The sequence below is a fragment of the Gambusia affinis genome, linkage group LG19 (assembly GCF_019740435.1).
Source record: "Gambusia affinis linkage group LG19, SWU_Gaff_1.0, whole genome shotgun sequence".
Taxonomy (NCBI): domain Eukaryota; kingdom Metazoa; phylum Chordata; class Actinopteri; order Cyprinodontiformes; family Poeciliidae; genus Gambusia; species Gambusia affinis.
Genome location: NC_057886.1, coordinates 13,031,703 through 13,055,399, shown reverse-complemented (window position 1 = coordinate 13,055,399; position 23,697 = coordinate 13,031,703). Strand labels below are relative to the sequence as shown.

General features: G+C 42.3%; 1 protein-coding gene across 2 annotated transcripts in view; it reads right to left on the bottom strand.

Moving 5' to 3' along the window:
• Positions 1-23,649, bottom strand: part of glis2b (GLIS family zinc finger 2b) — a 29,372-nt gene extending 5,723 nt beyond the window's left edge. Inside the window, exons 1-6 of one of the 2 annotated variants that reach the window (XM_044099969.1) lie at positions 22,851-23,649; positions 3,243-3,444; positions 2,424-2,554; positions 601-756; positions 387-520; positions 181-299 (exon numbers count right to left, since the gene is read on the bottom strand). In XM_044099969.1, the coding sequence (XP_043955904.1) occupies positions 181-299; positions 387-520; positions 601-756; positions 2,424-2,554; positions 3,243-3,420 (718 nt within the window). In that variant the 5' untranslated portion in view covers positions 3,421-3,444; positions 22,851-23,649. The remainder of the gene's footprint in view (positions 1-180; positions 300-386; positions 521-600; positions 757-2,423; positions 2,555-3,242; positions 3,445-22,850) is intronic. The other variant, XM_044099970.1, reaches the window with a different exon arrangement.
• Positions 23,650-23,697: the final 48 nt, after the last annotated feature.

Sequence of the window (23,697 nt, the reverse complement as noted above, 5' to 3'; positions counted from 1 at the left end):
AATATCTGCAGATAATTTGTTAATGTAGTTTTCGACTTTGGACATGGAAATGTGAGGTACAAACCAAAGCACAACTCCAAAAGAAAGTTTGAAAAATAATTATATCTTTAGCTGCATATCTAACACTGTTTTTTTTTTTTGTACTTTAGCTTTATTGCTAGTTGGGAGCCAAACACTGACCTGTATGTGAGCGGTTGTGTATCTTGAGGTTCTCCAGGCGTGAGAAGCTCTTGTTGCAGGTGGGACAACGGTGTGGTTTCTCATTGGTGTGAGTGCGAATGTGAATGAGCATTTTGTACCTGCAAGCAAAAAAGAAACGTAAAACGTTGGTTTTAATACAGAATATCTGCCATGCTCTTATAGACCTCAACGAATGATTTCATCACCTGGCATTAAACCCTCTTCCTTTGCGAGCACAGCCCTCCCAGTGGCAGCAGTACCCAGAATCCTTCTCAGGTTTCACATGGAAGTCGTTGACATGGTCCACAAGATCTTGTAGAGAGTCAAAGAGCAGGTGGCACTAAAGGAAGGAAAACATTTCATGAAGACCGTAAGAGGTGATAAAGGTTTCTCTATATCAAACACCCAACTCTTGTCTACCTTTTTCCAGTGACATGCAAGTTGTTCATCCGCTGAAAGGTCAGGAGAAGCCCGCTTGTCACTCGTTTGGCCAATGAACATAGAGGATGGCAGGTGAAGTCCTGCTCCAGGACCAATTGGCACAAAGAATTGAAACGCCTGCGAGATGAAAGAATTCTGATGAACGGTAAAAAAAAAAAAAAGAAAAAAAGAGAAATTCTGATAAGCTTTTAAATTTCTGGTAAGATTGAACCAGAATTTTTCTGAATTTTCTGGTAAGATTGAACTTTTTTGCAACAAAAACTCCAAGCGTGTTTGGTGTATGAAAGAGAAAAATGTCATTCCCACACTTAAGTAAGGTGGAGGATCTATGATACTGTGGGCTGTTTATTCTCTAAAAGGCTCAGTAAGCCTTGTGCAACTGGCCAAATGACCAAATCAACACAGAGCGGCTCAGAGAAAGTATGCAGAGGATTGGTTAAAAATCCCTGCCTATGCTACTTTGTGAAATGTTAAAGGCAAGGACTAAAAACTGTTATATTGCCAAATTAAAAATTATTGGATTTTTCTAAATTTTCCATTTTGAGACAATCCTATATGAACTTAATTTAAGATATTTTCACATTAGGAGGAACATGGGGATACTTTGTCGAAAAACAGGTAATGCGGGCTTGATCGCCAGTAAAACTAAAAAGATAAAAAAGCCACTAAACTTATAACTCATTCCTTTTTCTTCAAGTAGTCTCCTGCTGCAAAGCCCACTATATCCCAAACCTCTGCAGAAGAGCGGAGAGAGTCTCTGAGCCTCAGAGAGCTAATGCACAGGCTTACCCACGCTGAGAGTAACCTGCAGTAAAGCCTTGCTCAAGCAAAAAGCAGATATCTCAATGAAACAAGTTAAAAATCTAAAATCTTGGAAACACACACACACACAAGCTCATTTCCAATGCAGAGGGAATTGTGCTTTTCTTTGCAAGAAGAAAGCGAGTGTTTTCCTTATGGTAAACGTGAGAAACTGCAAGAAAGAGGTTTATCTAAGAAAAAAAGGATGTAGCGGTAGGCTGAGGGGGTTAGGTAAAACAGAGGGGTGGCTTAACTTAACTGCCTTAGCAATTCAATTCAATTGCAATGAAATTGAATTAGGCGGCATGAGGTCTGCATGGCCGTAGTTTGTCTTAAATCAGATTACGCACACGCACACAACATGCCAACGGGGCCACTGAGTGCATGTTGCACAGACAAAGGCAATTGTTGGGAACACAAGTCGTGTTTGATAAGAGCTTTGCTTCCCCTCTCATGGACAGAGGCCTCCCTAACCTTGCATAATTGAATTCCCCTGTGACAGTGTGACACAACTTGATGTTGCCCCTGATTTGATGACCCAAACATCCTGAGTCAGGCTATGGAAGGAGAGCGTAAAACTTTGAGTGCGGACAGCATACAGTGCCCTGATATTAACACTGCTTAAACTTTCTCACAATTTGTTATATTACAACATTTCAGGGTATTTCATAAAAAAATTTACGTACTTAAGTCGATACTTTGTAAAAACAAAATTATCTATAATTAAGACTGCAAGTATTTTTAGATGTGATTACATCTTTGCAAAATAGTCCAAGCTCAGTCAGATTGGACAGAGAGGATCTATAAAATAAATAATAAAGTATTTTTGAATTTTGAGTTGAACTTGAATTAGCAACACAGAACATTCCACTGTGCCATACGCTTTCCATTTTCAGATGACGGGTTGAAAGATGTGACTAGATGTTGAAAGCTTGTGATTTGTATTTGCAGTAATGTGACAAAATGTGGAATCGTTGAGTTGTCCTGGATGTCATACTCACGCCTGAAGGAACGTAACTGCTGTTGCTCATTTCTGGAGAGCTGGGGGTGTGTCGGGAGGAGGGAGACATGCTCAGGTCCACCGCGGGTGGTGTTGGGGTGTCAGTCCGGTCATAAGGGACCACCTGCACACCTGAGAAAGTACACTCATGTTGGAGTGATGTCACTCTTGAGATAACTGTTACAGGGACACTGGACTCACAGGACGACCGTTTTGGTAAACCTGACCACCAGCTACAGATTAGGACCCGCTGTGTATAAAATTTTCACTTTGCTGGAAAATTGATCTGAATGGTTTCAGACAGGATTCAGAGTTCAGTGATGACCAGTGATCTCTATAAAGTTTGTCCTGTTCAGTCCTATTTCAAATATGGCATGTTTCAGGGGGACAAAGGTTTTATCTCAAGATTATGCAAAGAGATCATGTTCTGCAATAGCTTTTGACATTATCTGTGGAAGTATTTCTATGTCAGTTGTGTTGAAACAGGAAAACCATTAAAACAGAAGAGACACCAGCCTTCGAGATTCAGAGTTGCCCACCTCTTGCTTAGGATCTCATAAACTGCAATAGACTTAACGTGAAGGACACCGCATGAGGTTAAGACCACCTTTCCTCACACTGAGCTTTTCTTTCTCCCTGTTGTTGTTGGACATTACAAAATAATCACAAAAACTATTACAAAGTTGTCCGGCCCAAGTTATCGATTTACGGTAGGCTTTTTTTCCACGGCTAGTTATTTCCATCAATTTTGTGCAGAAGTGGATTATAAATTACCCAACATCAGTGTGTCTGCTTCTGGCATCGCCTGGTTACCACCTACCTGAGTGTGGAGATGCAGGTGAAGCGGGCTCTATAATTGCTGTCCCATCATCCGTCATATGCAGCTGGCGAACATGCTTGGGATGCAGCGGTGAGAGAAGAGGAGAGCGGGTTCCCCTGTCCTTCCCGTTTGCCCTCCGAGGTAGTTTCAGGTCCAGGGGCTCATCCAGCGACAGCATGGCTGCAACCCGCTGACCTCCCAACTGCAAAAACAGGGACTGAGGTAAGGAGTCACACTTTCAACGCTATATACATAACTTTTTTATTTGTAGACAAAAAAAATAGCTTTGGAAACCATCTATCGTTTTCCTTCCACTTGTGTGCCACTTTGTGGGGTTTGTGTTTGTAGCAAGAGAAAATGGATGAGGACTTTTTGGAGATTAGTCTATTTTCAAATCTCTTAGTAACTAACGTGAAGAAATTCAACAGTCCAAGATTATAAGCGTCAGACAGCAGAGGGCAGGTTCTCACACCTGCAACCTTTCCCACATGAACTTTGTTTATAAAGTATCTCACATTCCACAACCCCACTGGGCAGGGAGCACTCTCCAACAATGGCAAACCAACCACAATCAAAATCTGAAACACTGAGAAAGAAAAATAAACACACACACACGATGAGGACTCAGTGACCCCCTTCTCTTTTTCCACCCTGACCTTTACTCTCACACTCTTCCTGAGGAATTTCTACAATCCGATCCAGATGGTCGGCCCCTCCGCTGGGCCTTTTTCACCTCACCCCGTGGCCAGTTGCTGGCCTTTACACACTGTCGCATCAGGCCCTCCACCAGCGTAGCCCATCCTATCATCCCCCCTGTGCACCTTCCAACTTGGACCTTTGAGACTGACGCCACAGGCCTTCAGCTCCAGCTGTACCCGCTCAGTTCACCTCCTCCCTGCTCTAAACACACTGACCTCTGAACCCAGCCAGAGGCCTTGCTGTTGTTGGGGACTTTAATTGTCCTCTTCCTTAGCCGCAGGACATTTAGAGTTCCTTGATAACGTTAATTTGTGCTTTTTCACATTATATCATGTTAGAATCACAATCTTCATGGAAAATGTGGAAAAATGAAACCTTTTGGTCTACGTAGAGAACAGGGGTACACATTACCCTGAACACAATTCCTACAGTAAAACACAGTGGTGGCAGCATCATGTTATGGGCAGGCTGTTCTTTAGCTCAAACACTCCTCCCATCAACTCTGACCAGCTTCCCTTGCTCTTCTGAAGAAAAGCAACCCCACATCATGATGCTGCCACTGTTGCGTGAAAGAAACTTGTTAATGAATGAGAAAGAAAGAACTAAGACTGATGTGCAGGTTCACTTTCCAGCAGAACAAAAACCCCAATTAATGTATGTTAATATGTGAGATAATAAAAAGTTAATAATCTGAAGCAGAATTTATAAATCTATGATCACAAATGCTCTCTGCTTGAATCTGACTCAGCTTGAGTTGTTGTGGAAAGAAGAAAAGATTTATATCAAATTCAAACAAATATGACAATAAGTCAGCTCAAATGTGCCAAACATTTCCAGTTTTGATTTGTAACAAATATTAATGATTTTCTAAGTCTTTGTGTTGCTCTATCATATAAAATGCCTATAAAACACTGTGAACATTGTGGCTTTACCATGACAGGAAAAATGGGAGCATTTTCAAGAGGTAAGAATACTTTTACAAGACTTTAATTAAATCTGAATACATAACAATAAATCCCATGATTTAGGGCACCCTGATTTAACATAAAGAGGTGATTCTGTTCTTTAACATCATCAGAGGTTTTCTACATAGCACATCCAGGTTGTACTAGTGCTGTAATGCTGATTTAAAGCCGAAGCCTCAGAGGTCAATGCTTTAGGGTTCACTGCTCCACCTCACCAAACAAACACGGACACATCTCCTCAAAAGCCTCTTCACAACACAGCAACAAACAGGCGTGCAGTCCTACATCCTGATACACATCTAAGCCGGGCACTCAAATAAATCCATCCGTGCACAGAAGTAATTAATCAAGCCATAATTTCACAAATTCATGTGTCCTTCCTCTCTCCTTCACACAAATGCTGACACAGACTCATACAGGCCACGGTTTGCCGTGAATGGTGGGCTTTGAGAGCAACTGGCCGGGATCCACATGAGACGATGGCCTTGTGTCTGGGAGGCACGGAGCATGGAGGGCAGCAGGTTCACCATCCAATAAGCGATGGCCTCAGCTTGAATATGCATATCCCTACACGGGGGATTACGAGAGGGTCCAGAGACCCCCGTCAGCCAAAGATAAGAGGATGATAATACATTCAGAGGGGGTGCAAACAGGGAGCCAGAGTCTGTACACACACAGAGCTGCATTATGCTGCTATCAGTTTGATCTTACAGCAAAAGTAGACCCTCGTGTTCTTTGCAAGGAGAAAATCTAAACATTGCGTAGCCTTCATGTTTGCACAGCATGTTACCAACAGTTGGGATCAATTTTACCAGATGACAACACGGGAAACAGCGTGATGTGTTAAAAACAAACAACCCGTCACTTTTTCAGCTGAGCACGTGTCACGAGAGAGCACAGCCGTTTGATCAGTGAATATGTTGCGACTGATATTTGTTGTGCTGTAACAGAAGACAGGAACATCAAGGTGAGGTTAGACAGGTCTGATGAATGTAATTAGTTCCTTCTGCGTAAGTTGTGCAGGGAATTACTTGCTTGTATGTTTTGGCTACATGTCTTTTGTGGATATGGGACCTGGTAGCATAAACTATTTCCAAAAGTCTACAGATTGTGCAATTTTGAGGTTTCATTTTATTGCTTTATTTAGAACAATGTCTTAAATCTCTTTGAAAATCAAAATCTTTGGCAATTGCTTGATTATATATGTTTTCCATGTGAGTTTATGGAAAACTTTTGCCTGATAATGTAAACACTGACCTTCTATGCACAGAGGTATCAAAGAGGTGTATTACTTTGGCTTTTCAACAGTTCAGACTAAGACATTTGCTGAATAAAAATAAATCTGAGTTGAAAGCATTTCAAGTTTTTCTAATGGATTTACATCTGGACTTGGAATGGGCCATTTGAACACCTGGATATGATTGTATCTAAACCTTCCATTCCACTTCTGGCTGCAACAAAGGTGAATATTTACCACAGTTTGAAGAATTCTCCATCCTCTGGCAGCTTATTCCAAACATTCCCTGTATATAAGCAGCTTCCCTCTTCCTTCTGATGAAAAGCATCCCCAGAGCATGGTGCTGCCACCACTACGTTTCACTGTGAGGATGCTGTATTCAACACTGATGTGCAGTGTGTGAATTTTGCTACGGAATATGTAGAACATGGCAACAAACAAATGTTCACCCATATTTATTTGGATTTATAACTGAAAATAACTTTATAAATGTGATGAATGCATTAAAAGCATCTTAATAAGCTTTAACATTATTATTTATACTCAACTTATCTTAGTGAGTCCCATTCATGCTCAGAGGAGACGCCTCCAGTGTCCCCATGGTTGTATTTCACCTCTGCCTCCCCTCAGTCAGTCTGACTGGGAAGTGACTCTATGTGTGTGTGGATCTTGGACTGGACTTGCAGGATTTTGGCTAAATCTTTGAAACAGCATCCACTGAGAAGGGGCTTGTAAGAAAGAGTGTAACAAATAGGGCCGTGCAGCAGAGAGTGGGAGTGATTATGGTGTTCTGTGTCCGTGCATGCTTGTGATATGTGTGCGTGTGTGTGTGTGTGTGCGTGTATGTAAAGCTTTGCTGTGGGTGGCTGTGAAGTTTGAGGAAGGGGTGTTGGCTGGCCCCCATGCAGACTTCCTCACTCAGCCGTGGGGTCGGCAGTGTCTCTGAAAGGCAGCATTGTCCCTCCCTGGGCCCTCTCTCAATCTCTCGCCGAGTAAACACGGACTACAGCAGCTGAGTGGGAGGGAGGAGAGGAGGGAAGATCGCAGGGGCCGCAGCGAGGATATATGAGGGTGAGGAGGAAGTGGTGGAGGAAGATTCCTCAAAGGGAGGTTTGTGTGTGTCTTCTTAGCGAACGTTATCATCTATCTCCTCGTGTAAATCTTTCCAACCTGAGTCCTGAATTGTAAACACAAGTCCCTTTGAAGACTCTTGAGTCTGTGTGTGTGTGTGTGTGTGTTAAAGGGTAAGTTTGGGTCAAAGATGGATGAAAGTTGGGCGGGTTAACGACTGAGACAGCATAGATGGGGCATCAGGTCAAAGGCAGGGCTGCGTGTTTCAACACCTCTGTGTTCTGGGGCTAAAAGCACACGGATCAAGGCTGACCCGGCCCTGAGTGCCTGATCTTTCACCTGATCTGATCTGAGGAGATCAGAACAGGGAGGGTTAGGTTTCAGACCCGTCTGCTTTAGAGAACATAGCTATCAACCATAAGATGATTATGCTTCAGGGTATAAAATCATATTGTGCAATATTTTATTTTCCAAGTGGTCTTTAGGAGGGTGAAAGAATGTGTATGTCTACAGATTTTGTGCGGCCCCCTCTGAGGTTGGCTGTAACCTAATCTCCCTCCTGCTGGGACCCTGGGAGGTGGTCTGTAGGAGGTAAGCCATCTCTCCCCAGGGCTCTTTGTGCGCTCACTCTCATTTTCCTTCTCACACACATGCACACGCATTCACTGCGGCCAACTGATCCAAGCAACACTATAAAAACACAAAGTCGTCTTAGGCTGATTTCTTCCTCCCAGTAAATCCCTAAAGTGTCCTGGATTTCAAGGTGTGATGGAGGGGAAAAAAAACTAGAAGTTTTTCAAGAAATCAGGGAAATGACACCTAATTAATGAATTAATATAATTAAGCTTCAGTCACATTTCACTGCAGTTATTGCCACTTAATAAATTTCCAAACCTTTATGTTGGGACCCAAAAAGCTGCTCTAGTTCCTGGAAAAGGTTTCTGTAGTGGAAACAGGCCTGATGTGAACAGAGAAACTCCCTTAAGTCTATGACATGAATCACTGCAGAGCAGAACATTTTCTTCCTAAACACTGTTAAAAGTGTGAAAAGAACATGGCCGCCGTCGTCGTTAATAGCAGCACTTATAAGACTAAGGGACTGAAAAGGAAAGAGTAAAAACTTCTTGTGTTTCCATCCAACAGGTACAACGACTGGGTAAGTTATAAATGACTGAGACGTGGATAAGTTGCGACCCCTGACTTTTTACAGTTGGGGTCCACATGTTTAATTCAAGCATAGAGTAAATAAATGGAGTTAGCACTTCTCGCTAATAGGCACTAATCTCTGGAATAGTCCTGGTTTGACAGATCAAACTCTTCTGCTCTATCAATGAAGTCTATGAAAAAACGACGCAAGTTACTTTAATACTGAATTATTAATACGTTCACATTGAAAAACTGAAGAAATAAGACCCGTATGAGGTCACTCTTTTAATCCCTCTTCTGTCATTACTGATGTGGGTTGAGGTAATAGCTGCTAAGGGCCCCACCTATGCTGGTACATGAACCCACTCGCATCTTTCATCTCTCACGGCTCACCCAGCATACACACAAACACACACAGTCGGACAGCTGAGAGGTTTCTTTTTCTGGCTTTTGTCATCCTCATTCAGCCTCCTCCTCAGACAGGAAACCTCAGTTTCCACTCCTCCTTCTTTGGGCCTTTCATTCTCTCTCTCTTTTTTTCTTGTATTCTTTGCACAAAATTTTAAACTCACATTTGTGGCTATTGCGGGTTTTCCTGTGTGCTTCTAGCTCTAATCAATTTACTAGAGCATTAAATGATTATTTCTCATTTGTAGATTTTCTTAGAAACTTAACGGGGCTTTAAAGTTTTCTACTGTTCATGTCATTAAATTAAACCTGCATTCATCTTTTTTCAGCCCTGTTGCAAACATACTGGATCTTAGACGGTATTATGTAATAGCAAAATGCATGCAGCCCCCAGGGAAGGGCTTTTGAGGGAAAACAGTTTGTGGAGCCCCAGGATACAGAGGAAAAGACGTTTGCATAGCGCAGTCCAGAACAGCTACCAGTTCTCTCAGGATTTTATATAAGAAAAGCAGGAATAAATTAGCACAAAATGGAGCAAATGGGGGCAAAAGAAGGATCAAAAGGATAAAAAGTAAGTAAAAGAAGGGGAAAAAAGGGAGGGATAGGTTTAGTAAAGTAAGAAAATAGTGCAACAGGAAGCTTCTGAGAGAGCTACCGATGGCCCACAGCCAGAGCTTTCAGACACGGAGGAATTCCAGGCAGAAGGCAGGGAAGGAGAGAAGGTGCCAGGAGGGAGGGAGCAGCCGAACAAGGAGGGCGGGTCGCGCTTGTGGTTTGTTGTCAAAGCGAGACCACAGCAAGAGAAAGAAGGAGAGCATGCTTAATGCAGCTGACTGCATTTAAGATGTGTTGAATTGGTCCAGCAGTATGTCAGTAAGAAAGAAAAAATCTAAGCTGTTACTCCATGTTCTCATGACAGATTGACAAACTTCATAAATTTTAGATTTTAGGTTCAATGTTTAATAAAATGAAAACAAAATATCAATTTGAAATTGTTGAATAGAAAAACACTCTAGAATACATCTGGAACGCAGCACATTCTTCTTAAAACACTCCACATTGTGTCAGTAAGGAATTATTTTACATGACATTATTTTCTTTTCTTTTTAGGTTTTATGTGTATTTTTACATCATCATTTAAAGCACCCAGTTAGTAAAAATAAAAAATAAAAAATATTGTGCTGGAGTTATTGCTGCTTATCTTTCTGTCAACAAAACACAAAGTAGATTTGTGACAGTGTCATGACGGTCTAACAGCGTTTTATAGTCTTTAGAGATGGAAAGAATTTCACAAGAAACAAAAGCTACGCAGTTGTGACCACATATTTTTAATTTGAGAAATTTCTCCTCTGCCGTATAGAGAGATTAGGACATGAATAGTCTGTAAAAAGCCAGATTGAGATTTCACATTGTGTCAGTAAGCCTTATGGCCTGGAAGGGTAAGAACTGTTGCACGACGAGGTAGCCTGGATGGTTTGGCAAGAGGTTTTTGATCTTTGGGCTTCTTTTATTTGCCAGGTCATTAGAAAAAGAACACTGTGCTCTCAGGAGAGAACATGATCAGAAAGAAATCGGTTCTGCAATAAAACATTCTTCCGAGATGCTTTGACAGAACAAATTAATGAAAAAAGGCAGATTTAGCTGGAAAGAACGCTGCTGCGCAGGGGAAAACTCCCGTGGCTGCACATAATTAGCTTGTCTCTTTCCGGCCCTTCATAGTGAACATGCTGTCCAACACGAGTGCAGACTGAGAGGATATGCGGTCATGCGTCTTTTCAGTCTCTGGTCTGATCAGATGGCCTTCATGGAATAGCCAAATCTATAGTGCCGCTCAAAAATATTCATACCCGTGTAACTTTTTTATTTGGTCAAAATTTTAAAAAACAACAACAACAAAAAAATCGGTGTAAGGATGTTCTCTGGTCAAATGAGACAAAAACCTGCCTACATCTAAAATGCCATGTTTGGTAGGAAAACTAACACTGTAACACAGCGACATGTGGTGGCAGCATCATGCTGATTGGATGGCTTTTCGAAGCGGATGAAAGCTAGAGACAGAGCAACTTTTGGGATAAAATTTATTCCGCATCACAGTATGTGGCATTTCAGGACAGCCTCCACAGGAGAATTATCCCATCCATCAACGTGTGCAGCACTTTGCACAGTGGTTACAAGGGCTTTGAAGATTAGCGGTGAGTAATGTTACAATAACGCGGGACGTTTCACAACATCCCGATTTTGTAGGGTGGCAAACAGCAGGATGCAGTTAGCACAGCGTTAGTAAGAGGAGAGAAAAGAAGAGAAGCCAACCCCAAACTACTTTATTTTAACCTCCTGTAACTCCGATGGGCCTCTCCACCTCCAGCGGTGAACGCATTCCCTCCAACCCTTACTCCTCATCTTTCATCTCTGTTCTCCCACACCTCCACGTAAAACAAAAAAAAAACCTGCCTCATCTCTGCTCCCTCCTGACTTCCTCTTCACTTTCTCAGGCTACATTCCCATTCCCTTCTATTGCTCTCTTCTTTTCCTCTTCTTCACAAACTCCCACCACGTCTATCGCTTCTGTCTGTTTTCCACACACCAACCTCCTCTCCCTCTCAATCAAAATCTGTGGGCTCTCCCCCCACAGGCAGTGATGCAATCCACCGACTCCTGCGTGCAATCTCAGGGTCTGGAGTTGGCTCGGCAGCCAAGCAGGGGCGTATCCACAGCACGCTCGGCAGGAAAGCAACAGGAGGGGAAAAGATGGGAGGCGAGAGAAAAGAGGGAACGCAGCCAGTGTGAGAAAGAGCAAAAGAGAGTCTGAAGCTGTGCGAGCTCATAGTGGGAGATCTGGTAAAAAGAAAAAAAAGTACCGTCATAAAAAGTTTACAGTTTCTGCTGCTTCTTTAGAAGTAAATGTCTGGCAAACCTGACTTTGTTTTGTGCAAGCGAGATGGTGTGTGGGGTTGTTGTAAATCGCCTTAAATGTTCTGGAAGGAGCTTTGGAAAGAACATGACTCTCGATGATCAAATAGCACAACATCTCAGCTCTTGGTCCTCTCATCAGCCCACAGGCCAGCTGTGTCTGTTTTGCTGGGATTGCTGGAACTGGATTTCGGAAGTGACAGCTCTTCGCTACTCCCACACTGATCACTGTCATTCCTGCTGACTCACACCACATTAGCATTACTGCCTCAAGAAATACAAGTAACATTAATGTATAATTATTATTATTACAATATTCCAATAAAACCTGTCAGAAACAGCAAAGTGCATGCCTGTTTAGAATAATAAGAACAAATTATATGCATTCTTGAGTGTCCCAAATTTTCCAGTAATGCCAGAAAATTGATCTAGAAATGTTGCTGGTCAATTTAAAAAAATCACTAGTGGGATCTGAAAAGTTAAGAAGTTAGTAACTTCTCTTGAACTTCCAAAAGAGGGAGAAAGGCACATCAGCCAAGAGGCATTTCAAAATTAGAGCACCAATGAAAAACACAAAAATAATACAAGTTAAAAACCTTTTTTTTGTTGTTTGGAGCAAAATCTAAACTGAATGACATGTTGATGTGGCCACATCACCCCAAATATTGAAGCATAGTAATGGCTGCATCATTATGAGCAGAGCTTCTCTCACGACAAGAAAGCTGGCCAGAGCTCATGGAAAAATATATTGGGCTCCATATAAGGAAAATACCAGAAGAAACGCCATTGGAGGCTTCAAAAGACCTAAGACCGTAACACTTAGTCCTCTCTTCAGCTCACAAACCAGCTGTGTCTGTTTTACTGGGATTGCTGAAAGTGGAGTTTGGAAGTAACACCTCTGTGCTACTCCCTCACTCTCTGTCTGATTAAAAAATGTCCTTTTCTCCCCATTATGTTGTTGGGGCTGGGCAAATAACATGTGTTAGCACAGTGTGTGTACACAGCAGTACGCCACATTCTTTTAACGCCAGAGGTGTGTTCACTAAAAGAGTGGCCTTATCGAAGAAAATGGGCTTAATGCATGTTGAGCGCCGGATCACAGACCTTTAAAGGGCTCTATATGTTTTTAAGCCATTTCATTCGAAATGGTTTGCGACGTGCAAAGCACGTTCAATCACACTTTTCCAGATTTATAGCAAGAGATCTCCACTGAAAGACGCAGAAATGAGCCTTAAGTCAAATCAGGAATGCAAAGCACAGGCACCTGCCTCAATCTTTGAAATACCAGGTTTGCCCGACACACACAAAAAAAATCCCCATAGACCACTCCCAGACACCTATGTAGAGTATATAGGTTTAAAAACGATGGCTAGTGAGCTTGCAGTGTGTGAAACCACCTCTGCAGCCCTTAGAAGGCAGCAAATACTGTATCTAAACAGATTCATCCAACCTGCAGCACTGATTGTGTTCTGTGGAGTTCAGGCTAGTTCAGAATACTGTAGCTGCGCTCCAACTTTGGGAGGGGCAAAGTCTGTCTCACAGTCATTTCCTGAACGGGAATATTATGGCACCATACGCATGAGAAACAAACCTCTTTCACACTGACATGCCGACTTGAGCCTCTCTCCTTTCGCTTGCAACTCAATAAAGCAAGTGAGCAAAGGGAAATCTCGAGGAAGCGGGTCTTTTTTTTTTTTATTCAATAGCTGCGGTAATATGATCTCAGCTGCAGCTTTATGCAACACGGCCTCTGGGAGGCTGAGAGGTGAGGTGGGGAAGCTCGTCTCCGCAGAGTTGAAACTTTTCAGCCTTTTCCACTGTGGATTTTGGATTGCCGCTCCAACTTGTTAAGAAATCAAATTTAAGTAAAAAAAAAAAAAAAGTCAGGCATTTTCAACTTTTCAGACACAAATAATGTGATTAGAGTTTTACGCTCTTCATTCATAGTTCAAATATTTTCAATGAATTCCTGCATCTCCACCCAAACCTGTACCTCCGATCTCTGCTGGAGACTGATGCCTGTGAAGTCATCCAGAGTGGTTGTGGTTTGAACCCGGCACATTTGTTCAAAATGTTTTCATATTTTGTTGATTCACAAACATTCGCAATTTATTTTTGTTCTCAGAAGTTGATAATCGACAGACACACGGTATCATATTCTGAAGTGGAAAGAAAAGGAAAAACATGGATTTTAATTAAAAGCATAAATCTAAAATATGTGGCATTCATTTAGTGAGAAAGCTCGAGTGAAAACTTTGAAGAACCAGTTATAGCTGCAAGTCTTTAGGGTTTGTTTGTTTTGTTTTTTTTTCAAACACATGTTTGAGAAATAGCTCCAGTAAGGCAGGAATGGATGGAGAGCATCAATTTTTAAGTCCTGCCACGTGTTCTTAATTGATTTTATTTTCGGCCTTTGACTGGGCCATTCTAATGCATCTAATCCATGTTCTTGTAACTCCAACTGAATGTTAATGATTGTTGGTCTGCTGGAAGATGACTCTCTGAGTCTCAAATGTTTCCCAGCTTCAAACTCCAAGATCGCCCTATATTTATATTGTTTGTTATAGAACTTTGTTACTTTCTTTCATTAAGAAAGGACTTACTTGAACGGAACCATAGAGTTATGTGAACAGTGTGCACAGAGGAGGAGGAACAGGGCAGCGCTTCAGCTCTCCAAACTAAAGCATTTTGAAAGGAGAGGAACCCAGGAAAAGGAAGAAATACAAAAACAGAAGAGAGCAATTAGTAGAGTAGGAGATGTGTGTTTCTGAGTGATATGGGGCCAAGATTCCTGCTGCTGCTTTAAACTTGGGTGTGCCCCTCAGATTGTCTTTGTTTGAGCCCCATGTCTGTCTCATATGATCACACATTTATGCACAAAGCTCATGTTGTCTTTTCCTCATTAGGTCTGTCTGACTTAACCGTAGCAGTTGTTTTCGCCGAACAACCCTCTGCCCGCCGTCGCCTCCACCATTGGCAAAGGAACAAGGTCGGCCCGTCTTTTTCTTTTTTCTTCCTTTTTCTTCTCGTTTTCATCCCTTGTCTTTTTCCCTCTTGCTGTATTCCTATATTCTGGCTTCTCTATAAGTGACATGCTCCACCCTGCAGCTTTTATCTTTTGTGGCTCCATCCAAGAGAGAGAAACAGCAAAAAGAGACCAGAGACAAGACAGATGCGAAGGGACAGATGGGGGACGGTTGACATGGCGACAGACATGATTTGAGCATAATGCTGCAAAACAGAGTACCACTTAAATTCTTGATTTAAATTTGTTGACACTTCCAATTTGTGTGATCTCCTGGAAACGAGCAAGCAGAAGAATCTGGAGCTGATTCCTGGTTTCCTCTTGGTGAAACATCAAGGCCCAAAAAATACAATCGTACAGGAAATCGGAAACTTTTAAACTTTGAGAGTGTGAATATTTTACCCAAACTGATTCCCACCCTTATGCCCGAAGGTCATTAATTTGGACTCAAACAAGGATAGTTTTAGGATAACCACAATCAGACAGCACTGAAGCTGATTTACAGTTGACATTAAATTACACAAGTTGGGTAAAAATAGTTCTGTTTTATAGAATAGGCTAGAATATTGAGAACTGTGATTTTTTTTTTAGGACTTTCCTTAAAATTCACAAATTTCAAAGCAGTATTAGCATTTGGCTGCCTCTTAAGTTGTATGAGTTAGATCAGATATTTTTCTTATACTTCAACAAGCTTCTCACAATTGCAATTGGCCACTCCAAAGCCTTGATCTTATTGCCTCTAAATACTTTTCAGCTAGAGTGGTGGTATGCTTTCAACCATTGCCCTCTTGGCTAATTTACTTGTGCTAAAGCTTGAACTTTTTCACAGATGTCTTAAAATGTTGCTTCAGTGTTTCCAATTAGTGCTCTTTTTTATGATGTCGTCTATTGTGTGCTCATGCAGCAAAACGCACACAACATGATGATACTATCACTATACTTCATAGCAGGGATGGGGATCTTTGGTTTTTATACTGGTTATACAGATATATGAATGTTAGATTCATCAGTCCATAGAACATGTCTTCATAATGAAGGTCTTTGTCCCTGAGCTTGTATTGAAAGCACCTTCTGAAGGTCTTTTACTGTTGTTGTGCTTATTTTGCACAAGAACATGTCAATATTTGGGACACAGAAAGGTTTTCGTCCTGAACAGTATAATTGCTGGACATTTCCATGGTGTTTATGCTTGCAAATAACTATTTGAGCTGAAAAATGTGGCACCTTTGGGTATCTGGAAGTTTAATCCAGGATGGAGATCCACAACTCTCTTCTCTTTCCTTTGATTTGTTCATTATGTCAAATAAGAAGCAATGTCTTTGAGGTGTTGAACTAAAATGCATCAACAGATCCAGTCCAGTCAGAAGCTTACACAGCCAAGAGATCATCTGGAGTTTTTAATATCATGTAAAGGTATAATAAATTTAATGTCAGCAAACTTCTGAGTCTCTTAATATTCTGGCTTCCAGCAAAAAGAAATAATGTAGGTGATCTATACTGACCTAAAAGAGGAATCACTTAGTCAGATTAATGTCACAGTGAGAAGAGGAAAAAAAAGATTACACAGTCTGGTTTCAACTGTACCTTTAGCGACCAAAATGAAAACAGTAAGGCTGCTTCTTAGAGCATCTTAAACCAGAACACGTCTCAAAATGCAACCTCAACCTCAAAACGCTTCCAAATTACATAAGGCTACTTCTCAAGCAAACGTCAGTACATATGAAATAAATTAGTGCTGGAAATGAATCCAAACCACCACGGAGAAGGTAAACACTCACAGGCCAGGTTTTTTTTTTTTTTTTTTTTTTTTTAACTTCCTCCCTCTTTTACGGCTTCTATAGGATGGACAACCTCTTATATAATTTATCCGTTGCTTGTGAAGCTGCTATGCAGCGGGGGGGAGGGGGGCTTATGGAAAAAGAAAAATTCAAAGGAGTGAAAGAGAGGTGGAGAGATGGAGTCTGAATTGGGGATGAAGGAGAAGACAGAAGAAGGAGGGGGCAAAGTCTGGAAGCTAGCTGACAGGAATGGATATGCCCAGACAGAAAGCCAGGGCCCAGGCCCAGACATGAGCCTTATTTGAATCTCCAAAATACCTCGCCCATCTCTCCGTCTCCCCTGTCTAAAAAAAAAAAAACCCACCATCAATCCCACTCCCCTTCTCTGCTTTCCAGTGAGTAATTCCTCACTCTTTCTTACAGACAGAGCTCCTCTTCATCTAACTCCTCCCTTTCTCTTCTCTTCAAACAGGAAATCATGCACATACATACCTTAGTCATTCTGTACTGCCAATGGAGCTATTTAGGGTATACAAGAGAATCCGGGGAGTTAACCAAGCAAGTAAATAATAACACAAGCCAGCTGTGTTTCTGCTGAATGTGCAGTTTTGGGCTAGAGCTTCACAACATATAAAATCAGTAAAACTACATCTGCTTCTGCTGTCACTTAGCGCCTTGGAGGAATCCTACCCCACGGACTTTTTCATGTCGTTGACATTTGGTTTCATAGGGCGACACAGGGCAGCACATAACTGGTTTCCCAGTTTCTTTACAAAGACGAATCAGAAAGGTTTTGCATGTGTTTATGCTAAGCCCCTTGGCTCTGACACCCTTAAATGAAGTCAAGTGCAGCCAACTGCCTTCAGAAGTCACCTGGAAAACAGAGTCCACTTGTGTGTAGTTTAATCTCAGTGTAAAAACTTTCTGGAATGCATGCAAAACTAACACTGAATGCTCTGTCTTCATGGTGAAAGATGGTGCTGGCAGCATCATGGAGCTCATATTTGATGGGAAGACAGGTGGAGCTACATAAATAATGATCTTGGAAGAAAACTTTTGTTCCAGTAAGAAAAACACCCTAAATATACAGCCACAGTGTACAAAGGAATAGCTTAGATTAAAGCATATTGATGTGTTAAATGACCTAGTTAAAGTTGAGACCTAAATCTAATTGAGAATCAAGATTAGAAAATTGATGTTCAGATGTCCTCGCCATCCAGTGAAGACACCCCAGAAGACTTTCAGCTGTTGTTGTAGTGAAAGGTAGCTAAAAGGCAACCTCCACAAAATCAAATTTAATTATATGGACGTAATTCCACACAATAGTTGAAAAGTTAAAGGATTGTGAATTCTTCTTCAAGTCAATATATGTTGTTTCGTGGTAAGATGACAAATCCAATGCTGAAAAGCTTTAGGGGGTATAAAAATTTTTGCAAAGCTCTGAATAGTCCAAGAAACTAACCAGAAACATTCTTCTTGGTCAACTCCTTCACACTAAAGTTATGCTTTTATGTCTTAGTTTTCCTCTTTTCTTCTTTATTCAACTGCTTCCCTTCAAGAGCACGTTGTTCCAGACATGTTCTGCATATTGTCTGAAGAGGTTTGCAAGCTGAAATCCTCTCACGAGGGAATCATTGAGTAGGGAGTGCAGAAGGCACTTTACAGAAAATGAGAAGAGGCTGGGTGGGGTATTTGGACTCGAGCACTGAGTTGTCTGTTTATTTTGGAAATGCAGCCCAGCAGACCTGAAGCTGAAGAACTGATCCCTGATCTTTGCTAGTACAAGAGCAAGATGGAAGCATTAATTTTCAATGTTCAACACAGGTGATTTAAAGCAAAAGAGTGGTTTCCTATAGGGAGCCTTTTGAGCCACCATGGGGACCCAGGAGCTGTCTGCTCTGAGAGGAAACAGTGAGGCGGTGAGGTGATTAGTGGTTACAGTTTAACTGGAGAAAAATGCACGGTGTGTGAGCCACGCCAGCCAGGCGACAAGGAGGTATGCACTAGTGTCTTTCAGCTTCCAAGTGAGCGTGAGTCAAACTCTGCGCTGCATCCGTCTTGCCTATTTTTACTGTATGGGTCCATGGAGCCGACCATCGCCCCACAAACACATCCCATAACCCACCAATGATGACTCCGTCACTCCAGTGGCACATGGCAATAATTATACATGAGAGCATTTACGGAAAAATAAGTGACATTAAGAGCCTTGTAGAGTCATATCTACTTTTACCTTTGATTCAGTCTGAATCAGCTCCGTTTCAGGTGAATTTTAGTTGAGTCATGCTGACACTCTCAAACTTGAGGTTTCTATTTGCAACGGCAACAACAACAGAAATCAGTTCAGGCACCAGGGACATCTCAATCAAAGTCAATAATAAGCCCTTAAAGCAGACATAAGCATGGTGACTCCATACAATACACACTGAGCTTTAAACCTCTTTCACATCATTTGGAAATGCAAACTCAAGTCAAACAGTTTGGAGTGAGTTGTAAAGTGGATATAAGAGTCAGAACTTAACCAAACCACAGCGGCATTGCAGTTGCAAAGCCTTTCATCTTAATATTAATAACTGTTTTCGTGTCCAATCACAAGATATCCATCTCTGTCGTGGGGAATCTAAAACAACACACTCTGCATCCCTGTGAAGCCTGATGCAAGTGTGTATCAGGTGCCTCGTTTTCACAGCATGCCGCTTCATTCACTGACCACCATAATCCTCTCTCCCCTGCCGCTCAGTTGCCTTTCAGCTTGACCGTAATCCGCAGCAGCTATGGCACCCCACTGCAGTATGAATTCAAGCACTCAAAGTAGCTTCCCACGTTAGCATCTCATTCATCGATTGTGATGTCCACTGCTGCTCTGATTGACTGGTAAACATGCTGCTGTGGACTCACACGCGCTCTGTGCGAAAAGCTTGTAGACTCTGGATCAAAGTATAAATCCTGAAGAAGTAATAACAAGTATTTGAGGTTGTACGTTAAGCTTCAAAAGGTGAAAAGAAGGAACCGGAGCAACAGGCAAAAACAAATAGACAAATTGAAAACAGCACTAAATCCCAAACAAGCTGTTTATCATCTAAGCAAAAGACTTTAGCCTTAAAAACTCTAAAGCTGCCCATAAATCTGCCTTTCTTGTTGCTTTCCATCAAGTAATGACATTTTTATGACTTCTAATGACAAAGACAAAACGTTTTTTTGCTTTTGAAAGTGACACGGTTATTGAGATGCACTGGCAGAGCCATTCACAACATTCCTTAATGTCTTCTTAGAAGATCCTGGAGGTTATGATTGAAAAAAGTGACATGGCAAAGCAGAAGAATTTCACTTGTGCTGAACTAGAGGATGTAATGTGCTGTTCTTGAAGACAGAGGCAGATCCTCCACTCACGTTACGGTCCTTATTGATGCTGCCTGCACCCCAATAACCACAAAACTCTATTTGCTTTGAAAACACCACACCACTCCCACACCACAAATATGCCCCGTTTTAAATTTGCAAGGAAACACCAAAGATGAAAACAAGAAAGAAAAGAGAAAGAGCTGGGGGAAAATTTCCTGATGGCTTCCAACATCACTGATATGACAGGAAGATCCCACTGAGGACGATTTTATGGGCCACAATAAAGATGCAGCTTCCGTCAGTAAAACAGTGAAGCTTTAGGCTGTGCAGGAGGAATAAAGTCATGGCTGCCTATGAGCAGATGTTGTGGAGAAGCATTCTTCTTGCCTGACTCCTCCATCTGTGAGGTGAGGAGTGGATCGTTCAACAGGACTACGCTGCAGTTAAACCACAATAACATCTCTCCTGCTGCCTGGAAACACTTGTCCACAAGAAGCCACTAACTGGGTCAGTTTTATTGACACTTTTGCTCTGCTTCAGCTGAAATGTTTCCCGCTTCTTTTTTTCTCTTCCTCCGTTTCTTTCTTATTTTGAAGCTTTGCTCGACCTGGTTGTGATCCAGCAGTGTGAAACCTGAATACTTTTTCCCCGGTCTTAAAGTTTTGATCAGGAGTGTATTAGGTGTTTCCCATCTTCTCTTTACTGATCACCTTTTGCTCTCTAACGCAGAAAACTGCCCAGAGTTCACTTTTGTCAATCCAAAAAAAGAAAAACAGCAGCTGCGCAGGCCCTTTACAGTTTTGGACCCCAAGTGAATGATGTCATACAGTGGTAGCATGGGGCGCAATCTATAGGCGGACGGAAAATTAAAGAAGGGGGTTGATAACGACCCCCGTGGTTTTCATTTTCAGGGACTGACATGGTGGAAAGCGTTTATCCTCTAGTACATGAAGTGGAGTGATTAAATTCTCTTCTAGAGCGTCTGCGTGAAGATAACTCTCTGTTCAACATGAATAGACCTGCAGCAGAACCAATATTCACCTAGCAGGGTATATATGGAAAGGACTGGACAGAGACCTGGTCAACATATGGTTGAGTAAGTACTTGGCGCAAGAAAAAAATTAATCAGTTAAAGCTGTCAGCTAAAACACACACAAGCATCCTTGATTGTAGACAGAGATGCACAGCTGGAACTTTGTGGGCATCTGGATTATCAGTAGAGTTTATAGTGAGCAGTGTCCACTCTGTGACCAGTGGTTATAGATGTTTCTCTGTCTGACCCCAGACTTTCTCTTGGATGAATGTTAAGGCTGACCTGCAGCTGAACTGTTCATCATCTGATTGGATAAACAATGGCCAGAGCAGGCTGTGGATGTGTGGATGTGTGGATCTCCTCTTTTACGAGTTCAGGGAAGGTTTCAGGATGAAACAACAACAACAACAAAAAAGACTTGCAATAAGGAGGGTGGAATTTCTTTCACAGCTCCTGTTTTATAGGATTGACCCAGTTCACCGATACCTCATGAGCCTACACGTCTCTGCATGAAAAATACCCAACACACACCTTGAAAATATTATAATTATTCTTCATCTGATCCCCTCCTATGTGCCTCCGATGGGCATTGTGACCTTTTTAATGATCAGACCTGATTCCCCTTCGGCCCTTGCCTTATTAGGTCTGCATTGGCAGCGCTCGGCCCTCTCCCCTGGCAGCTCCAGGAACAATAGACCCATGAGAGGCAGCCAATGGGGAGAAGGTCCATCGTAAACTAAGTCCCTGTGTCCCTGCACAATTAGGCGTAGGGACAGAGCAATTGCTTAATTGGATGAAAATAGCTCTTTATTTATGCTTCTCTTTCTGTGCCCATCCTTGCCCCCTGTACTGCTTCATCTAGCTTGGAGCTGAGCTGAACAACTTCGATAAAGAGACCCTCATTTGGGCCCAGTCATACAATTTATAAGGGTCGGGTCAGTAGAGAACCTCATGGTATGATAGCCTTTGGTAAAGATTCAATGGTAATTAGGCCAAAAAGGTCAAGAAAAATGTATAACATGATGTATCAGCAAACAGTCTTTTACTTTGTGGTATTTTGCTTTTTGTAGCATAGCAAAACAGTGTGTTTGGTTTGCTTTGTGAGTCAAAGCTTTAGTCTGAGAAACGACATCACAGAGTTGAGCTCCTTCTTTAAAATGGAAAGACAAATGAGGTTTGCTAACTGTAGCTAATAATATAATTTATGGAAAAAAACATAAATAAATAAAGTATCTATTCTATATTTTAGCAAGTAGCAAGGTTATTTTTTCTTAAATGTGGTTCCCCCTACCTATTTCCAAATGCAGCCAAGATTTCAGCTAGTGGTGGCGGCATCATGTTGTGGGGGATGTTTTTTGCATTCTGGGTTAAAGAAGTTGGCCAGAGCTTATAGGGGGTAGACTGAAGCTAAATACAGGACAATCCTGTAAGAAAACCCATTATAGGCTCCAAATGACTTGAAACAAAGTTTGAGAATTGAGAAGAAATATGGAAAATGGCTCCAGGCAACATCCCTGGAGTGTAGCACTTTGTTTACCAATATATCACAAGCTTAAATCACAACCAGGAATCTGCAGACATTGAGCTCTTTATCAGATGTTGTGACAAGCACCAGAGAGCTCAGCAGAAACCTGTATCTTGCCCAACATCTGGCCCATGGTGATGAGCTCCACCATGGGCTATGTAGGGCGGGATTTGTGACACCGCTCTTAAAACTTCTCCCATGGGTCCCGGTGGAAGGCACGGATGTTTACATCTGGAAAAAGGTTGGTCTGATGTTGAAAAGGGCAATGACACACATATACACGCACACATATCTCTGGCTGAGACGCAACCACCGGCCTTGGAAGTGACAGTGCGGAGCACTCCCGGCGGAAGGACTTCGGTGCTGGAAAATAGGTCACTGCCCTGTTTAAATCAGTGCTTTCTCTCAGCCTGGACAGTGAACGCAACATGCACAAGTGACATGCAGGAAAGGGTCGATCCTGGCTTACCTTTACAGCGAAAATGCCGTGGATATGGCCGAGATGTCTCCGGTCCAATCCACGTCTTTCCTCCGGAGCAAGAACTTCCCGAAGTCCGTGTCAGTTCTGCCGCTTTTTTTCGGTGGGATCAAAATATCCAGCTGACAGGTCTTTAGAGATTATTACTAAGTGTTTAATGATGCGGTCTGTTCTAAGACCATTGTCGGAGTTATTTTCAAGCTTGAGTAAAAAAAAATATCACATAAGAGCTCACCCCGGCGTATGTGACAGCCGGTTGTTCAAATTCCAGCCAATCTATGGAATGACAGGGTGATGTTTTGCATGTTATATTACAGCTGGAAACCCATCAGAAAAGTGTAAACACCCGAATCCATAGCCTGGAAATGAAGAGCACTGGTTGTCCTATGCATCAAAAAGCGCAAAGAGTATTTCTTCCCAGATTCAAAGCGCATCGCTTAATGGCAACGCTGGTCTAATGGGGGGTTTCCTATGGGGTGGTCGGACCAGAGGGATGGCACGAAGTGGTCGAGAGGAAAAACACGGGGCGGGTTGGCGACAGGGTGTGGGGCTGGATGTGGGAGGATCGTCTCCCTTCTCTCGTCGGTGCTTTTCCAGATGCCAACGTTAGCCCGGTTGGTTTTCTTTTTTAGCGCTCCGCGTCTCCTCTGCGTGTTTTCCTTCGGAGACGCTGCGTGTTGATGGTAGTTCTCCCCCACCGTCGTCTGACGCACACAGACATCCGCCCGGAGCCCAGCAGCCAGCCAGCCCGTCAGGACCAGCCCAGAGCCTGCCACCTCAGCGCATGCTTACTGCTCCGCCCATCCATCATGGGCAGTCCCCGGCTTTCCTCCAAGTC